The 19121-nt window shown below is 44.9% G+C and overlaps 1 protein-coding gene across 1 annotated transcript in view; it reads left to right on the top strand.

Annotated features, from left to right (window-relative positions):
- Positions 1–18613, top strand: part of Hs3st3b1 (heparan sulfate-glucosamine 3-sulfotransferase 3B1) — a 38989-nt gene extending 20376 nt beyond the window's left edge. The window contains exon 2 of the mRNA XM_008855686.2: positions 15011–18613. Within this exon, the coding sequence (XP_008853908.1) occupies positions 15011–15629 (619 nt within the window). The 3' untranslated portion in view covers positions 15630–18613. The remainder of the gene's footprint in view (positions 1–15010) is intronic.
- The last annotated feature ends 508 nt before the right edge of the window (positions 18614–19121 follow it).

Here is a 19121-nt window from a genome sequence, read left to right as displayed (position 1 = left end):
TAGCTTTTCACTGGAGGTAGCTGTTGGTGTTTTCTGATTAGTCCAGATTTCTTTGTTGTTGTTGTTGTTTTAATACCAATCTTCAGCAGCCCTGTGGGATTGATAGCTGAAAGCTCAAATCTGTTGAAGACACCTGCTGGTGTCTCGGCCACTCCTAAGATGGCATTTCATGTCACTTACTTTCTGCATGTATGTGTCCTCTCATTGCCTCTGAGGCCAAAGGCAGCCCCACTGTTTGTTTATTTACCTTTCATTCCACCAACAACCATTTTTATTTTATTATTTTAATTTATTTTGTTTTATTTTATTTGGTCAAGAGTGCAAATGAACTGCAGCCCAGTCTTCAGACTTCCCAAGGGTAGTCATAGCAGACTGAAGAAGGTTATGGCAAGGTGTTTTTTGTTTGTTTATTCGTTTATTTTGGGAGGATGTTGAGAGGAGAGTGGTTACAAGAAGGGAGTAAAGATTTCACATGAATTTATTAGATTGTTCCAGGAGGAGGAAGGTCTGTGGGGAGCAAGACATGTCATGATATGTTAGAGAAATGACAGGTACCTGCCTCTAGCTGTGGTGAAACAGAGTTGCACAGAATAGATGGGAAGGAGCTGCAGAGCTCAGGATTCACTTGAAGGAAGGCCAGGTAGTGGGTGAGAGGTTGAAGGCTATGCTCAAAACGTAAGTAAACCATAAGGTTTCTAGAGTTAGCTTTTAGAAAGAGCCTTGGGTGGAAGGATGGGCAGGGTAGACTAGTACAATCTCTTCCTAACGCCCAAAAGGAATAAGAGATAGTTTATTCTATGGGTCTGATGTGGTAGTATACAGCTGTGATGCTAGTACTTGGGAGGATGAGGCAGAAGGATCATGAGTTCAGGGCCACCTTGAGCTGCCCATTAAGATCCTGTCATCAAGAGAAAGAGAGAGAGAGGGAGAGGGAAAGGAGGAGACTAGATACAGAAACTTGACATGTTCTACCTTAGAGGTAGTTACGTAAACTTTTTTTAAGTCAAAACAAAGACTGTCACAAGTCAATGTATTTCCAAGTATACTGGTTGGGGACATCATCAAAGTAGGCAGGGGTAGGAAGATTTTGCTGTAGAGTTCAGATGCCATCTGATGACATTCTTAACTTCTGGGTTGGTGGCATCTAGTGGTCTGCTAAGTTAATACAAACAAACACCTTCAGTCTAGACTAAGTGGTTCAGTTGCTGTGCCACGGAGCAGGTTTTGTACCTGACTCTAGGTATCTGTTGATCTGACTTCTTTCTGTCCACTGCCTTTGGTCCTGAAGTGTCACTTGTCTCATGGAAACAGTTTATGGGTGATTCTTCATGTCTCATCTTGAGTCAAGTGGTCACTATCAGGAAGCTTCTTGTTTGTAGAATGACTCTCTACATCAAGGGTAAGCCCTTGGAGGACAAGAATCGTCTCCAGAAGCTGTATCCCTGACTTCATCCTCCACAGTGGCCATGCTGTTTAGATGTATCCTCTTTCCTCTTGATTTGATGCTGCCTTGGAGATGTCTGGGTCATCTTAGCCTGCCGTCTCCTGATGGATGCCTGGGAATGCAAGTTGATGTTAAGAAAAACTAAAGCAGACTGAAGAGTACTATGGCTGCTACAGCTGTCCTCTTCACTGTCACTGACTGCATTGGTGTGTGCTTTTGAACCAGATGGCGTGACTTATTGCTGGTCACCAGCGGCAGGACATCCCAAGTTCAGTGATGACACTTGCTGGTCATTTGCTGGTCAGATGGCACAGGCTCTCTATCTCAGAGCACATTTTTTCTTTGCTTTTGCTTGGTATTCAAGCCCAAGACCTTTATACTGATGGCCTCTTAATGTAATTGTGTCACTTAAAGTAATGAGAATGGTGACATATAAATGTGTCATCTTTGAGTGTTGGAGGCTGAGACCCTGTGATAATTTTTCATTCCAGGCTGCCTCCGGTTTCTCTACATGTCTGCCCCTTGACCTCTCCTCCTCAGCTGGAAACGTAGCTGATTCCTTTTCATTCATTCAACCTATTTCACCAAATGCTTACTATGCTTGGTGTTTTGCTTGTAGAAATGATTAAAATTCACAGTCCAAACATGTACAAAGCAAACCGCAGAAGGTAGTTAAATATGTTGCTTTTAGATGTAGTCATTAGATTTTAAAAAGTTTTAAAAAAGTTACCAGGTTAGTTTTTCAGTGTAACTATTGTAAGGTAAATGGCTAAGCTCTTGTAATTCCTGGTTCCCTCAGGAACCCTGTGATTATATCCAGGCTCCTTGGCTCTTCTAATTTTGTTCCTGTAAGGGAGCCATGGGCCAGGGTGAGGGTGCTTTCTCTAAAACACACAAGAGATACTGGAGATTTTACTTGAAGACTCACCAGTCAGGCAAAACCACCCACCAAAATGTTCCATAGAACATGAGAAATGATGATGGGAAAGAGGTAATGTACAATATTTGCCAGCAACTTCAGCCTTTGACGCTTTTCCTTTCTCAGATCTTTGAATGTGAAATATGCAAGGCAACCTGGAGTCTGTATAGAAATCTCTTGGAAATTTATTGAGTCACTACAAAACATGATTGACCATGATAATGAAAAAGTGAGCCAGGATGGGGTAAGGAGACTTACCTTCTCCTGCTGAAGGTTGACTCTGGGAAGCTTCCAAACTTAACAAGCTAAAATGTCATAGAGGGCAAGCTTTTTATTCATGGGGGTTCCAATATCGTGTTGCACTAAGGGTTTTTCTGGGACCCCTCTTGGTCAGTTTCAGGTGCACAGGTAAAACAGCTGTAGAGAAGTGTGCACTTCTTTTGTTTTCTAAAATGTTCTTAGGCTCTTTAAAGCCTGTGATAAGAGTAGTTTACTTGCATCTGTTTCCCTTTATTTTAGCGTGTCTTGGGGGTTTTTATTGACTGTTTTCCTTATAACCAGAAAGGGGTGGGGTGAGAAGGTCTGCCTGTTGGACAGAAGGGGAGCAGGGTTCTAGATGAACCAGTATCTTCACTTAACTTCCCAGAAGGAAGTGAGCTCTCCAGTGTGACTTTTCACTGGCCTCTCATGAACCTCTGTGTGCGTACTGTGTGGCTGGATTAAAAGCTGCACCATCCGTTTTTCTAGCCTGGGTGGTATTGTTGAGTTTGATAATAACCAGTGGCGAGCTCACTTTTCTCCAGCATCCCCTGTGGGACCCAGAGGGAAGACAGCACAGAGTGAGAGGAGTTAGGGAATCAGAACTCTTCTCAAGTGTTTGTTTTTGAACAAGTCTTTAGACTTAAGAATCCAGTTAGTGTCTGTTTCTCTCTAGCAGTCTGTCCCTCACCTTAGAGCCACATGCCATCAGAAGGAATGAGAGAGGACCCTTCTACCTTAACCTTGAGAGTGTGCTGCTGCTTTTGGAGCTTCTTTACCTACAAACTGTATTAGACTCTAAAAAAAAAGAAAAACAGAGAACAAGGTAGACTGCAGTTTGCTGTAGCCACACAGCTGGGTCTGGACTTCACTTTGCTTTCTACTCTAACCAGACCACTTACAAGTAGGTGCCTTGATTTAAGGTACACATGACATTGACCTCCCCTGAACTGCACCTCTTGGTCTGTATGATGCTCCTGAGGTACATTGTATACAAATTCAGCCATCAAGTGTTCATGGTTTCTGCTTAACCTCTGCTGGCATGTACAAGCCTATTGCTCACTGTAGGAAAGGGTAGACAGGGAGATGGTGATTGTAAGAGTCACTTTACAGAACTTTTAAGCCCACCCATTAAAAAAAATTATTTATCATTATTATTAGTGTGCATGTGTATGCAAGTGTATGCGTGCAAGTGCGCGTATGCGTGCCATGACACACATTTTTACAGTGTGTTCTCTTTTCTATCGTAGGCCCCAGGTATCCAACTCAGGTCATTAGGCTTGATGACTTTTACCCTCTGAGCCAACTCACTGGTCCAAATCCATTAATTTTTATCCACAGAAAAACTGAGCTCAAGGCTTGGAATGCCTTGTTCGAGGGCCCAGCTTGATGCCTGGGCAGGGCAGGAAGAGGAGCCCAGTTTTTTAGGCCAATGATCTACTTTTACACTGTGTGGAGAAGCCCTCCACCCCTGGCCTGGTGTCTCTCTGTGTGTCCTTGGTGGAGTGGAGTATTAGTGATTTTTACCAACTCTATTGACTAGGGCTGCCCAGGATTTCTGAAGCTATGGAGTGAGTCTGTTCAAAAATGCATGCTCAGTGTCACCAAAGACAGGGACAACAGCATGTCTTGGGATGGAGGAGGGAGCTAGAAGATACAAGGGCGCTTATAGAAAACACTAGCTGGAGCAAACTGCCTAAACTTGGTCACCTGGTAGGAAGGTGACTATCCTGCACTCACCCTGGGGACCATCTAATCCTTCCCTAGTGGGAAGGTGGCCCTGCCCTGCCTGCACTAACCCTAGGGACCAAACATGAGAAGTCCTTAGGATCCTGGGCCTTTCCCTCCTCCTTTCCTGGTCTCATGCTGCTGCCTTCCCCACTGTCTGGGCTCATTTTACTATGCTTTCTAAAAGGTCTGCTGGCCAGACAACTCTTTTGTCATTCTTTCTAATGATTTTAAGGTTTCTTTTTCCAGGAAATGGGGACACTGGGCCTTCAGATTTCACAAGATCCATCCCTCCAGGCCCACAGTGAGACCCAGTAAACAGGAGCAGGAGCCTGGAGAGCTGGAACACAATAGGCCATTAGCTTTTCACTCCCTCCAAGGCTCAGCACCTTCCCAGAACAGGAACCCCAGCTCCTTTGTAAGCCAGGCCTAAGACCCAGGCAAAGGCCTCTAGGAAAGGGGCTCCAGCTGGTCGGGGCAGTGCTCCACACCCCCCACTACCATTCAAAAGCTTTTATTTCAGAGCAGCATTGAAGTCCAGGACAATGGAGGCCAAATCCTTGGCCAGGCGGGGGCTGGGGCCAGGACTTAGAAGAGGGGACTGGGAGCCACCCTTTGTTATTTCTCTTCTTTCCAAATCATTATCTTAAAAAAAAAAAAGCAAAAGGAGGCATGAACTTTATAAGAACTATGACGTCACTTCCACAAGACCTAAAATCTACTTACAATTTTATTTGAAATTATTTTTAACTCTCCCAAAGGAGTGCTTTGATATGCAAACATTTCCCCAAAGGGAGATACTTACTTATGGATATGTGACCCTTTGAAGGGTTCAGCGCTGGTGGGCTCTCAGCCTCTGAGGAAGTTTAGAAAGCCCACATGAAGGTGCAGCCTGATCTAATCGTACTTCTCCCTCTAAGTGGAGCCCCTGGGAAGAAAGATAGGGCCTTAAAGAAGGAACAATCCCAGTTCGGGTTACACTTCTCAGTCACTGTCCAGGGAAGGTGTTAAGTTTCCTGGCTTTGAAGCTCCTTTTCAGTCCTGGTTGGTGGACTGTCTTTCCACAGGGGAGAGGAGGGACTAACTTTTGTCCCCTTGCTCTGAGGCTCAGGCTCCTTGTGATTTATTTCCACCAGGTAGAAATATACCAGGGAATTTGGAGGTTGCCTGCTCTATTAGTCAGAACTGATAGAATGATAAAATGGAGAGGCTAAGAATCCAGTAGTTGCTTAATCCAGGAGGCTGGATGTTTCAGCAGTCCCAATCTGGGGATGAAGGCCTGCCGGATTCCTGGAGATCTGCTAGTCTCCAGTCTATGTTGGAATCTGAAGAAGTTGTTCACAGCAGCAAGACCAACTCACCAGAACTCACCAGTGAAAGAGAAGGCAAGCAGGCAAAAGGCAAAAGCTCCCTTCTGCCATGGCCTTTATATGGGCTGCTCAGAAGGTAAAGCCCACATTTAGGGTGGGTCTTCCAGCTTCGAATGATTCAATCAAGAAAGTCTCTCTCATTTCAGTTAATTCCAGATCAAGTCGACAACCAAGATTAGCTATCACACCTACTTAGGGCTGGTAGACTGACCCTCAGAGAAGATGGTACTTTGCTCTCACCTGCCACGGCAGCAGATCTCTGATGAGGACCACAGTGACCTCAGAGCATCCTTTCTTCCTTCCTTGGAATCATTTGTAGAATACTTGAGTCTGTCTGCTTAGAGCACCAGGTACTCTCTGCCCAAACCTGCATCTCAGCTTGAAGTTTGCTTCTGGTCACTGTCCCTCTCCTTCTCCCAACACACCCCACCTGAAGTTGCTCCCTCTGTCTCTCAGACTGCCCAACCCCCTACTCTACTGAGAACTGGTAGAACTCTTAGGAGGTTAACTCTAGAGTTCTAACTGGTAGAACTCTAGAAGAAGGAAGTTAAGTCACAGGAGGAGGGGGTATGCTCTTGAATGGGATAGTGGGATCCCCCATCCTTTTTTCTCCTTGATCCCTAGTCTCTACTCATTTAGTCCCTACGCAGCTTGCTTCCCAACCATGATGCTTTTGTCTTGCCACAAGCCCAAAGGCAGCAGGCCCTGGAACCCTGGAGCAAAACTTCTGAAATAATGAGCCAAAACAGACCTCTCTTCCTTTTAAGTGGCCTCTCCTAGGTATTTCATCACAGCATTGGAAAGCTAACTAATGCATCCTGCATGAGATTTGGCTAGCTGAAGCACACATTCCACCTACTCATCTTTCCCTCCCTGATTCCCCAGGGCTTTCTGAATTTGCTGCCCATGTTTATGGGTTTACCAAGCAGTCAAAAATGATACTCTTTGTTTACTTCCCATTTTTAAAGGCAGCTTGTTCATTGCTGGGACCCATCTGTGTCTGCAGATGCCAGGAGCCAAGTTTTTATTTTTTTTATTTTTTTCTTTTTTCTGTTGGGAAAAGTGTGGGACAGGATCTTACTAGATATCTTGATTTTTCGGTTTGCCACATGTCTGAATTGTCAGAGGCTGGGTGTGAACTTCTTAGAAACTGATGGGCCGTCACAGTTTCCTGGCCCATGCCTTTGGTATTCTGGTCAGAGCTGTGGATCTGAATGGTCAAAATTGCTTTGGCCTCTTCTGCTGGTCTAATTTAATAGACATAGAATCCAAGGCCTGAATTTTGGGAACATGGCCAAGAGGGCATGGCAATTAGAGAAGCATAGAGCCTCACAGAAGAACTTTATTTTAAAGTTACAGAAACTATATATTACGTCCAAATTTCTAAGTCCCTGCCAACTGCTTTCTCATTGCAATTGTATTTAACACAGAATAGCATCAAAACAAAGATTTGCTTGGTCAGTCTTTTTAGCCCTTTATTAGTGGGCTTGTCAAATCATGGTTGGAAAGGGAAGCCTAAAAAAATTTTGGGTTGTGATTGATTTGTTCTGTCTTGATTATAATGGTGGCTATCTATTTATATGCATTTGTCAAAAGTTTTAGAACTGGGGCTGGGGAGATAGCTTAGCAGTTAAGAGTGCTTACTACTCTTTTAGGGGACTAGGATTCAGTTCCCAGCACCCATATGGTGGCTCTCAACCTCCTGTAGCTCCAGTTCCTATGGATCTGATGCTCTTCTGGCCTCCATGGGCTCATGCACACACGCAGTGCATGTAAACTCATGTAGGCACACACAAATATACATAAATTTAAAAAAATCCCAGAATCAGAAAAAAATAATTTTTCCTTTAAGTTGAGAAATAAAATTTTAAAAAGAAGAAAAATAGTCTTGGTTGGAGTTCAGAAAATATGGGGTATTTCTGTAACTCAGTAAGGAGGTGATTCTCTCCATGGAAGTGGAGGGAGTGGAAGTGGGCTCATGGCTGCTGCTTTCCCAGCTCTTCTCCATCCGCCAAAGACCAGTCCTATCTAAGACAGTGTGGCCAGCAGCCTCATCTCTCTGAAGTTCATTAATTCGCATCATCTGTTTTTTTTCAAAATATTTTATTTATTATTTTCATTTTATGTGTATGCGTGTATTACCTGCATGTGGGTGAGTGCACCCGTGTCATGCAATGCCCTTGGAAGACAGAAGAGGCTGTCAGATCCCCTAGAACTGGAGTTGTGGACAGTTGTTAGCTGCCATGTGGGGGCTGGGATTTGAACCTGGGTCTTCTGCAAGAGCAGTCAGTGTTCTTAACCGCTGAGCCATCTCTCCAGCCCCAGCATCATCTGTTTTTCGTGAACTTCCCGGCATCTGGTGGATCCTAGTGAGTGAAGTTACGCCCATTTCAATAATGTCCCTTTTATTGTGTCACTTCCCCAAACAAACAGTAAGTTAACTTGCTGGATGGTCAGACTGGAGCTGTTACTAGAGGGAAAAAAAAAAAAAAAAAAAGCGCAAAGAAAGAAAAGCAGGGCAGCATTTGGTGCTGGGAAAAGTCAGAATTAGCTTTGTAGAACTTCTCTGAGCCATTCTAATTTCCTACTCCTTCAGGCTTTGTTTTTAATAGTCTGCTTCCAGCAGCTCTTAGAAGTCACATCAGGACTCGGGGATTTCCCTGATGGACTCTAAAAGACCTCTTACTGGGAAGCAGTGATGGGCTCTACTTCTGGGCTGAGTCCTCCAGTCTGCAGACAAATGCACAGAGGGTTTGATCCCTGACCCTAGGCTGGAGATACTAAATCTAAACACACCAGACCACCTGACTTTCCCTGCCTAAGGATTAGAAAGGATGAGCCAGGCCTGGCCATGCAGGCCTGCAATCCTAGCAGCTTGGGAAACTGAGGCAGGAGGATAACAAGTCCAAGACCACCCCCAGCAACTCAGTGAGACACTGTATCAAAATAAAAAAGAAAGCTTGCAGTACAGTTAAGTGGTAAAGCACTTGCTTAGCTACATGTGGGTGAACTTGGGTTTGGCTCCCAGCATTACCACCAAGGGGTGAACATGAAAATGGCCTATCGACATTTTTTCTTCTTTGCCTCTCCCTTCCCACCCTTCCTCCTTCCCTCTCTCCCTTCTTGTTTCCTTCCTTTTTAAAAATTAAATTCATTTTGTTTATTTATTTTTTTTATGTGTAGGGGTGTATTGCCTGCATGTGTGTAAGTGCACCCATGTCCTGCAATGCCCACAGAGATCAGAAGAGGGTGTCAGATCCCTGGAAATTGGGGTTATGAATGGCTGTTAGCTACCATATGGGTGCTGGGATTTGAACCTGGGTCCTCTGCAAGAGCAGTCAGTGCTCTTAACTGCTAAGCCAGCTCTTCAGTACCTCGTCCTTCCTTTCTTATTCCTTACTGGCCTCTACCTCAAAGCAGTCTCTTGCCTCAGCCTCCCAGGTGCTGGATTACAAGAGTATACTATCATGCCCAGCTCTGATGGCCATTTTTGTCATTCATTCATTTGAACTCTATAGGATATTTTAAAATAAGGAATTTAATTTTAAGCAGCAAACTTCAAAGAAAACATGAGAGCAATAATACTGTGCTCTTCCTATTCTTCGCCCATTTTCCTTCAGTTTGGCATGTGATCTGACTTTTGATTATAGAAATACAAGATGCCATGATTGGCTTTTCTTTGTCTTATAAGTGAGGGTGAACTTCACTGGTTTCTGTTTTTAGTTTGTTTCCCTGTGTTTTATTTGTACCCTGATCTGTATGTGAAAACTAAGGGGAGAGAGAGAAAGAGGGAGGGATTTGGGAGGGAGGGAGGGAGAGAGAGAGAGAGAGAGAGAGAGAGAGAGAGAGAGAAAAGAGAAGAGAGAAAGGAGAGAGAGAGGAAACATCCTCTTCTGTTTGCATCGAGTCTGATGGTTCTTTTTATATTCTTGTCTACAACTTGTAGCCCACCAGGATACATATGCTCACTCCTCTGTGGTCTAATGTTAGCTGAGAAAATGTAACCCTTCACCTGCCTTCCTCTAGAACTTTGACTCAAATAGTAAGCTTGGAATTCACCAAACAGCTTTTATTTTTGCTCCCAATGCTGTACTCCCACTCACATTCTAAAAATAGATTTAATTTACTTGTGTGTGTGTGTGTGTGTGTCCATATGTCTACAGGTGCCCATGGAGGCCAGAAGAGGGCATCAGATCTCCTAGACCTGCAGTTATAGTGGCTTGTGAGTCACCTGTAGGTGTTAGGAACTAAACTTGTGTTTTTTGGAAGAGCAGGACATCCTCTTAAACTCTCCAGCTCCCCGCCACATCCCTTTTTGAGAGAGGCTTATCCTAGATAACCCAGGCTGGCCTAGAAATCACTATGTAGTCTAAGCTGGCCTTGGGCTATCAGTCCTCTTGCCTCAGTCTCCTGGGTACTGAGATTTTAAGTGTGTGCCATTCCCTTTCCCTCCAGAGTGGCCCTGAGTACCCACACAGACCCTCTACCTAGCTTCACACAAATGTCATAGAAAAGATGCCCAAAATACATGACAGGGTCCAAAGTCCACAGATGCCCTGTCCTGGCTTCACAAGAGAATCATCAAAGGGATTCCTGTTCGGAGGCCCTGCACAGCCTAGTTCATAAAGTCTCTGTCTCTGTCTCTGTCTCTGTCTCTGTCTCTGTCTCTGTCTCTCTCTCTCTCTCTCTCTCTCTCTCTCTCTCATTTATCTATCTCTATCTATCTCTATATCTCTATCTCTCTGTGGGTGTGTTGGGGGGCAGGGCAGGCATTTAGTCCTTGTTAAACCACCCTTCATGGTTCTAATGTGCACCTAGAAGTGAACCTGAACGTCAGGGGGTTACATATGGCTTTTCTTGTAAATATTTGCACAGGGTCAAAGCCTGAAACACCCATCTAGGCCCACCTTGCTCTCTGTGCACTGCTCTGTGGTCCAGGTCTTTGAGGCCGTGGGTATTCCTTAAAGTTCATAGTATGGACATCTCTAGACCTTAAGGAATAGGGTGACAAGCCTGACTCACCCTGCAGGTCTCTGGAGGAGTGCATCCTCTCTGCTTTCTGTCATCCTGCTTTTGTAGTGGGCACACGTGCCAGGACTGTCTCCAAGGTCATTCTAAAGGACTTTCCTGGGAGCTATGAGCAATATGTCTCGCTTAGCCTTGTTCTGAGATATCCTGTACCCCAGCGTCAAAAGCCTCTATTAATGATATGTCCTAGGTTTCTGTGCTTTCAGAGAGGTATACTTTGCTGCCTACATATCAAACAGAGGAGAGGGGCATGGCCAGAGGTGCTAGAGGGCGGAGGCTGTTGCAACAATTGGTAATTTTCCAGGCACCATAAAATGCATGTAACAATGGGAATATATGAACGCAAGAGGTTTATTGTTTCAAAATCTGACTCCTATTTGAACGATTATGATCCACAGTGATCTGATTAACACTGAAATACCTACTATAAAGATCCTAATCTATGAACCAGAGGGAGACACACAGCTACCTAGAGATGACAAGAAGACCTTTGTATGTGCTCTTGATCCGATTAAGACACAGGGAGGGTTGAGGTGGAGACATCCTGGTGGATGGAAGGGGGGACACACCAGGAAAGCTGAGACCCAGCTCTGTGACCTGTAGGCTGGTGACCCAGCTCCAAGTGTCACCCTTTCTGTTTTGGGCTCAGCTTCTTCATTAGTAAATTGGGGATTATAGTACCTACCTCAAAGGCTTGTGGTGAGGGATTATATCAGATAATGCATGTGAAAGTTTCTTTGCTAGCTCGAAAGCATAGTATAATTATTAGCTATGACTATCCATTAGAGAAACTGAGCTTTCTTAATGAGCTGCTCAATTACCCTGTGGGATGCACTCTGGAGGAGGCCAGCCTGGGGCTGCAGTGGCCACTAGGATGCCTGTTCAGGAGGGGAGATCTTGTCTGTGGCTGCTATCTTATCCTTTTTCTTTACTGCCAAGCTCAGAGAAGTCGTGGAAGTGTGTGTCATGGTGTGTGACCAGAGAGGTGGGGAGGAAGGAGGTGGGATCAGGAGGAGAATGGGAAACCGCATGGCTCTGTGATCTATGGCTGTGGGGTTGTGGTGTGGTGAAAAGGATAGCTGGAGGGGGAGGAAGAGTATTGCCTGTAAGCACCTGGAAGGTTCTGTGTAAGGAATCCTTTGCATACTTTTCAAGTGGTGCTGTGTGCCTCAGGTGCTGTGACAAAAGTTCCATGCTTGACCAAACTTTAGTCTGGGCCCTAAGCCTTCATTTTGGCCTACATGTGCCCTTCCTTGTAAAGTCCACTTTTAGCAAAGAACCTTGCTAAGTCGATTCAGCAAGATCTCTCTCCCCCATACCCCAGCTGTCTGATCCGTATCTAATCAGTTCCTTCCACATCCTTGTCCTCCCCATCTTTTCTCCACATCTCCCTAGTGGTACTTGACCACCCTGACTTGTCTTCAGCAAGAATCCTGTTAGGTCCAATTCACCAGAATTCCTTTCATTAGCATTGACATTTCATCTTAGGAATTTTCCATCTGTCTATTGCTACCCCACTCCTTTCCCACCTTTATTTCCCACTGCCCTGTTGTACTTGAAGTTGAACCCAAGGTCTCTCACCTGCTGTGAGACTTCACTGTGGAATTCCAAACTGTGGCTACCATACCTATTATGATGGGCCTGAAGAGTGTGCCTCATAGTTACTTAGCTAGGCCATTGTGTGATATTTTTCTTGTTAGATGGATCCACCTAGTGTGTCTGGAAGATGCTAGGTCTATTAGAGCCCAGTTTCCACTATGGTTGGGCCCTGAAGTCTGTAGAAGCATAGGGCTCAGGAAGCATTTAATGATGGAGAACCCAGCGCACATTTCAGTCCTGACTGCCCATTGTCTTCAACAAACACACCCAGGAGAGTGGCCCCAGACTCCACTGAATCAGGACTGGAGTCTCCCCATCACAGCAGTCAGTCCTCTGGCTCTAGGGCTTTAAGAACCAAGAAAGATGGACTGGAGAGATGGCTCAGTGGTTAAGTGCACTGACTGCTCTTGCAGAAGACCTAGGTTTGAATCCCAGCACCCATATGGTAGCTACAACCATCCTTAACTCCAGTTCCAAGGGATCCAATGCCTTCTGGCCTCTGTGGGCATTGCACAACATGGATGTACTTATGTGCAGTCAATACACCCATACATATAAACTGAAAATAAATATCAAAGAACCACCAAAGAAAATCTGCAATTTGATGGGTGCTCTCTGATGCATGCAGACACAGCTCAGACCATCCCAGGGGCAGGAGTTCCCCCTAGTTAGTGCTCTGCAGTGTTCTAGGGGACCAGCAGGTAGTTAAGCACAGTAAGTGGCCCCAGCCAGGGGGCCTTTGTCTGTGATTCATTATGGCTTCCTATCTACCACTGCCAGTTGAGACATTTTGTTGTTACCACCAGACCCTCTTCAGGGGTTCAGAGAGGGCTATGGATCCAGGTAGACTGACAGCAGATCTTTGCATCCCTGGAGCCAAACCTCCATACCTCCATAACTCTCTATGGGTAGAACTAGGTAAGTGATCAGTTCCATGTGTGCAGATCTTCTGTCCCGATTCCTTGCCAAGATCCTGACAGCAGAAGGTGATCGTTACTATTTTCCAACAAGGTACCAATCTGGATACTAAGGAGATCTTCCCAGACCTCTTAAAGACCGTAGGAGAGGGATACCACCTTTGCTGTCTGTGTTCAGGTGAGAAAACTGCAGCATGGACAGGCAAAGTGACCTATCCAGGGCCATACACCTTAGTAATAGTGGTCCAGAGAGCCACACCCACAGCCAGACTTCAAAGCCCACACCAGGTTAGAAAGTTTTCAAAGGCAAACCCTCCACATACCCTTCCCAGGAGCCCTAGCCATCCCTGAGGACTGGATCCCTCCAGGCTTGACCATCTCATTTTCATTCTGAGTATGGATTTTCAGTTGTGCGTGGGTCAACACAGAGGAAGAAACGGCCTGTATCTGAGCTGACCTGCTGGGGTTTTGGGTTTTTTTTTTTAATAGATAAATCCCAGTGAGTTGAGAGTTGAGAATCCTTAATCCTTGATCACCTTAGCCTGATGGCACTGATACAGTTCTAAGTGGCTAATGGGCAAAGTGGGTCAATCTGGCTTTAGCAACAAGCGGGCTGTGAGAAGATTTCTTTAAGGCCAGGCAAAGTGAGCACAGCTCCCTGTGGGCTTGTCCTAGAAGGAGCTGCTCTCTTCAGCAAACTGGCCTTTCTGGCTTGTGTTTATATCCTCATTTCTAAAAATGTGCTCTAATTAATGCCTCAGGCAATAGGACAACTTAAAGCTGGAAGTTTAGAATGTTCCCTTAGAACAGGAAGGGAGTATTTATTAAAAAATGTTAGACAATTGTCTTTTTTTTTATCCTTATGGCCACCTGAGAATCAATCAGAATTTCTACCTCATAGCTAAAAGGTGATTTTAGATCTGTGATCAAACCTAGTGTGTGATTATTTAATATACCTCTTTTAATGTAGCTACACTGGTAAGGTATACATACATGTTTAATTTGGGTTCTACCCTGGGCCATAAACTGTACATTGTACAATTTAATGATGATAATAGGGGTAGTGGTATGATATTTATTGTGTGTGCACCAGAAAGGATGAACATATGTCAGATATGGTCTAAGCCTATTGTGATTACTGTTTATATCCTCATTAAACTCCCATGAGGTAGATGTTGTTTTTCACAGATGAAGAAAAGAGGCCCAGGAAAGTAAATCATACACATTACTTTTAATATTTCCATTTGGGGCTTACTAATGAGCCAGACCACTTACCCACCAAAGTGGCTGTACCCGGGGACATTCTCTTTCTGTTGCCTAAGGCACACCTGGGCTTGTAGGGTGGGTGATAGACTGATTGGCAGGTAACCTGAAGTCCAGGTGTCATTTTGGAAGATGTACATCCAGAGGCCAAAGGCTTTATGTTTTGATGTCTGGTGTGTGGACCTATGGGAAAACTGGGTACCCTGAGTTAACTAAGAGTGCAGGGTAACACCCACATCAGTGTCTCAGGGAAACAAGGTCTGGCTCTTGTAGTTTATGATTCAGGTAGGAGGTATCTGGGCTCCAAGCCTGTGGTGGGATGTTAATGCACCCTAGTGCTAAAACCATGTTACATTGTTGTTTCTAAAATGGTCCCAGTAATAACAGGGATCTGAGGTTAGACATCGTAAGACAAGGCAAAATAAGCGCCACCTGCCACCTTCTGAACCTAGATTTTTTTTTTCTTTTTTTTTTTTCTTCCCAGGGACCTGATGCCCAGAACCCTGGAGGGCCAGATCACCATGGAGAAGACTCCCAGCTACTTCGTGACTCGGGAGGCGCCCGCGCGCATCTCAGCCATGTCCAAGGACACCAAGCTCATCGTGGTGGTGCGCGACCCGGTGACCAGGGCCATCTCGGACTACACGCAGACGCTGTCCAAGCGGCCCGACATCCCCACCTTCGAGAGCCTGACGTTCCGCAACCGCAGCGCGGGGCTCATCGACACGTCGTGGAGCGCCATCCAGATCGGCCTGTACGCCAAGCACCTGGAGCCCTGGCTGCGCCACTTCCCGCTCGGCCAGATGCTCTTCGTGAGCGGGGAGCGGCTGGTCAGCGACCCGGCCGGAGAGCTGGGCCGCGTGCAGGACTTCCTGGGCCTCAAGCGCATCATCACCGACAAGCACTTCTACTTCAACCAGACCAAGGGCTTCCCGTGCCTCAAGAAGGCCGAGGGCAGCAGCAAGCCGCACTGCCTGGGCAAGACCAAGGGCCGCGCGCACCCCGCCATCGCGCGCGAGGTGCTGCGGAGGCTGCGTGAGTTCTACAGGCCCTTCAACCTCAAATTCTACCAGATGACCGGGCGAGACTTCGGCTGGGATTGAGCACCCCGGGCCGGCCACTTCCCTCGTGGCTTATATATTGAGAGAGATTATATGTATGTAAAATGTATAGAAATCTATTTTATAATAATTTATTTTTAATTCATAAGCAATCAAGTCACTAAGCTGCCTAGCCACACTCTTGAGAGCGTTAGCATCATGGTCTGTTAACATTCCAAAGTGTTTAACTCCCATGCTTTGTTCTATCCCTCACAACTTATGGTGCTTCCATTTCTTTCCTCCCCTCCCCACTATATTTAAAAAGAAGAAAAGCACAACTTGAGATTTTTGTTACGGGTATTCTGCCTCCAATCACCTTCCGTCCCCCAGCTGTTGTCTCTGTGAGTCATAGTCTTTGGAGCTCTGAGTCTTTTCTTGCCAGGGTACCTCAGGAGCACGGAGCTGCCTCAGCAGCATTGCAGTCTGAAGGTCCCATTCATACAAGCAGTTTCTTGACCCTCACTGATGTAGTCCCGAGGTGCATTCCTCCACCTCCCTTACTGAGACATCCGCATTGACAGGATTTGTATTACTTTAGCTTTCCATGATGGAGGATGGCCCTGCATTCCCTTCTGCTGCATGGCTTGATCTATTAGCCAGTTTGAAGTGTATGCAAATGTTAGCCCCCTTTCCCCAAGTCCCATGTGTAAGACGTATGGGTGCTGCTCTACAAATAAAGATGATGTCTTCTCATTTGCATGAGAGTGCACCACATTCTTCTTCTCCAGGCACACAGTTCTGCTGTGACACACCAAAGAACCCCCAAACCGAAGATGCTGGTGTCCAGACCCATAGGGGTCAGGTGCATTCCTTGATATCAGCATCTGCTGAGGTGCTGGTAGGTGTAGATCCCACTGGTATTGGGCAGCCTGGCAGAGGATGGGAATCCCTGGCCCCACAGCGGAATGCCTGTGGAATTCCTAGTTCATCCCAGAGGTACAGGATTGTGTTGCAGGCTGTGACCACAACAGGGAAGAAGAGTAGTCAGAGGAATCATTGAGTTATACTTTCATCAAGCAGAACATGGGAAGATATATAGGGGTTGAAATGGCTGCAACATTTACAAAAGATTCTTTTGGATGTTTTATGGGACAATTTGGATGAGAAAAGTTACATGGAAAGAGAAGATAGTTCATCTTTAGAAACTAGTGAGAGGTGTCACTGGTCTATAAGTGATACTTCGATAACATGCTTTTTGGTTTTCCACAAATTGTAGCCTAGCTCTAGCTAGCTAATGCTTGGTAACAAAACTGTCACTGGGTAGGCCTGGAAAGGAAGGAAGTTGGTCATAGGCTCTGCATTCCTCAGATGTTGCATTTATTTTTATTCTGCAGAGGTGAGGGTGGAAACCCGGGCCTTGCACTAGGCAAGCACTGTATCACTGAGCCACATCCCCAGCCCATTTCATAGGGTATTTTTTTTTCCCTGTCTATACAAAGTCATGTGTTATGTGCACTTAGACCGACACCATAATCTAGCATAGTTCTCCATGGTTGTGACTGTTTGGCTGTGAAAAACCCTGAGTTAAGAGTGCTCAGGGGCTGTGTGTTTTTCTTTTTAGAAGGCATACCGCTTCTCACATGTGGCATAACCTTGCATGCGGGCAAAAGCAGTATTCCCGACCTTAACCTAGCCTTGCCCAGGGTCTTTCTGGCTGCTCTCAGTCTGACATAACTCATGGTGTAAAAGTGCAGAGAGTTCAGAGAAAGGTATGCAGTAAAGTGAGAGGAAAACACATGTGAGTTTGTTCTCCTTCCCTTCAGGGCGCTGCCTTCTTTCTAAGCTGGACACTATTCAAGTTGTTTATTCCCTACTTCAGAATATATCTGAAACAGGACATTTTGAGATAGAAGGAAGGTCATTTAGCCATGAACACTGAAATGGGTCAAAATTTCTATTCTCAGTCAAGTCCCTGAATCCAAGCAGATGTCGATAATTAGTGCTGATGGAACAGGGTGAGTTTTTCACTGTAAGACAAATAAATCAAGCAGCACGTGCACCTCTTTCTCGAGCCCAGACAGCTTATAGTTCCTGACTGATCCGGATGTGACATCTGCCCCAAGATGACACTTCATCATGTGATAGTCATTACCCACCCACACGTCCTCTTCTCAGAGAATTTAGGCAACACAGAGAGTTAAGACTTGTGTCTCTTCCTGTCCCGGCCAGCTGCAAGGCCACTGAGCTTAACTTCTAAGCTGCTAGAAGACAAACACCGGTTCATGGTTTGGCAATTTGTCCCACCACATGTTTGAGGGTTCTTTCAGTTTATAGGAAAAGCTCTCTTACTTACTGAAGAGCCTCATCTCTTAAGCTTTTGTTCTTTTCTCATTTGAAAACAAGTTAAAGATAAGTGTGGAAATTTGTATTATTCCTATTCATGGAATGCCTTCCTCGAGGTGTTTGTGTGCAGGTGTGTTCACTTTACTATGTGCTACCTGGAAAGGTGTTTTTAGGCCTAGTGACTGTGGAAGATACTCTTAATTGGATGGTGAAGGAGATTTTCTCGAGGGACTCTCTTGGGTAGTTGTTTTGAGTGACAGATATATTTCAGACCTTTGGAGAAACCCAGTTACAGATCCTGGCTGGATATTCTCCCAAGAAAAGAAAATGGAAGGATCTAGAAACACTTTAGTATCCAAGATGTTGACACAGAAGTCAGTGCCATTTCTCTCTTCAGTTTTTCAGAAAGAATGGTTAATAAAGTTTAAAGGTGTGGTTAGTTTCTTTTTCACTTTTGTAACATTAATTTATGACTGAGTTTCATTCAGCCCGGTAATCAAAAATACTGTGCAGATTCTGGCAGTATGTCTTCTATAACTTGGATGTTAGCATAGCCAATATGTACAAAAATTTAAATCAAGTATTTTGTCCTATGTATAACACAAATTAATTTTACACAGAGAAAGATATTTCTAGGAAAATGAAATTCTCGTAATTCATACTATTTCTTTGTATGAACAAATAAAATATATTTTACCAACCTGTGGATATGTTCATGTTTATTAGGTTTGGCAGATGGAGAAGGTAAGAATATTTTATTCAGTAATTCATAACATGTGAGCACACAGTTGAACATTCACAAAATCATTCTAAGGCAGGTAGATTTTTCCAGTTTTGTGGGGTTTTTTTTGAGACAGTCTCACACCATAGCCTAGGCCAGCCTCAAGCTTACAACAGTCTTGCGTCATTATAGACTATGCCAAGTTTTAGATCTAAAAATTTTTTTCAATATATTTTTTATTGAATTTTTATGCATTTCACAATATATTTTAATCATATTTAGGCCCCCTTTCCTATCTGAACTCCCCCATAGCCCACCCATTGGATTTCATGCATTCTGTCATATATATTAAGGCCTATTGAGTCAAGTTTGTACCCAGATGTCCCTCGGTTTGAATTCTTCCACTGGAGCCTGGTCAGCCTGCCTAGCACCACTCTCTTAAAGAAGGTCAACTCTCCCTTACCCAGCAGTGATCAGCTGCCAATAGTTTG

Source organism: Nannospalax galili, unplaced genomic scaffold (genome assembly GCF_000622305.1).
Source record: "Nannospalax galili isolate Female #2095 unplaced genomic scaffold, S.galili_v1.0 scaffold146, whole genome shotgun sequence".
In the NCBI taxonomy this organism is placed as follows: domain Eukaryota; kingdom Metazoa; phylum Chordata; class Mammalia; order Rodentia; family Spalacidae; genus Nannospalax; species Nannospalax galili.
This window is presented reverse-complemented; position numbering and strand designations above follow the sequence as displayed.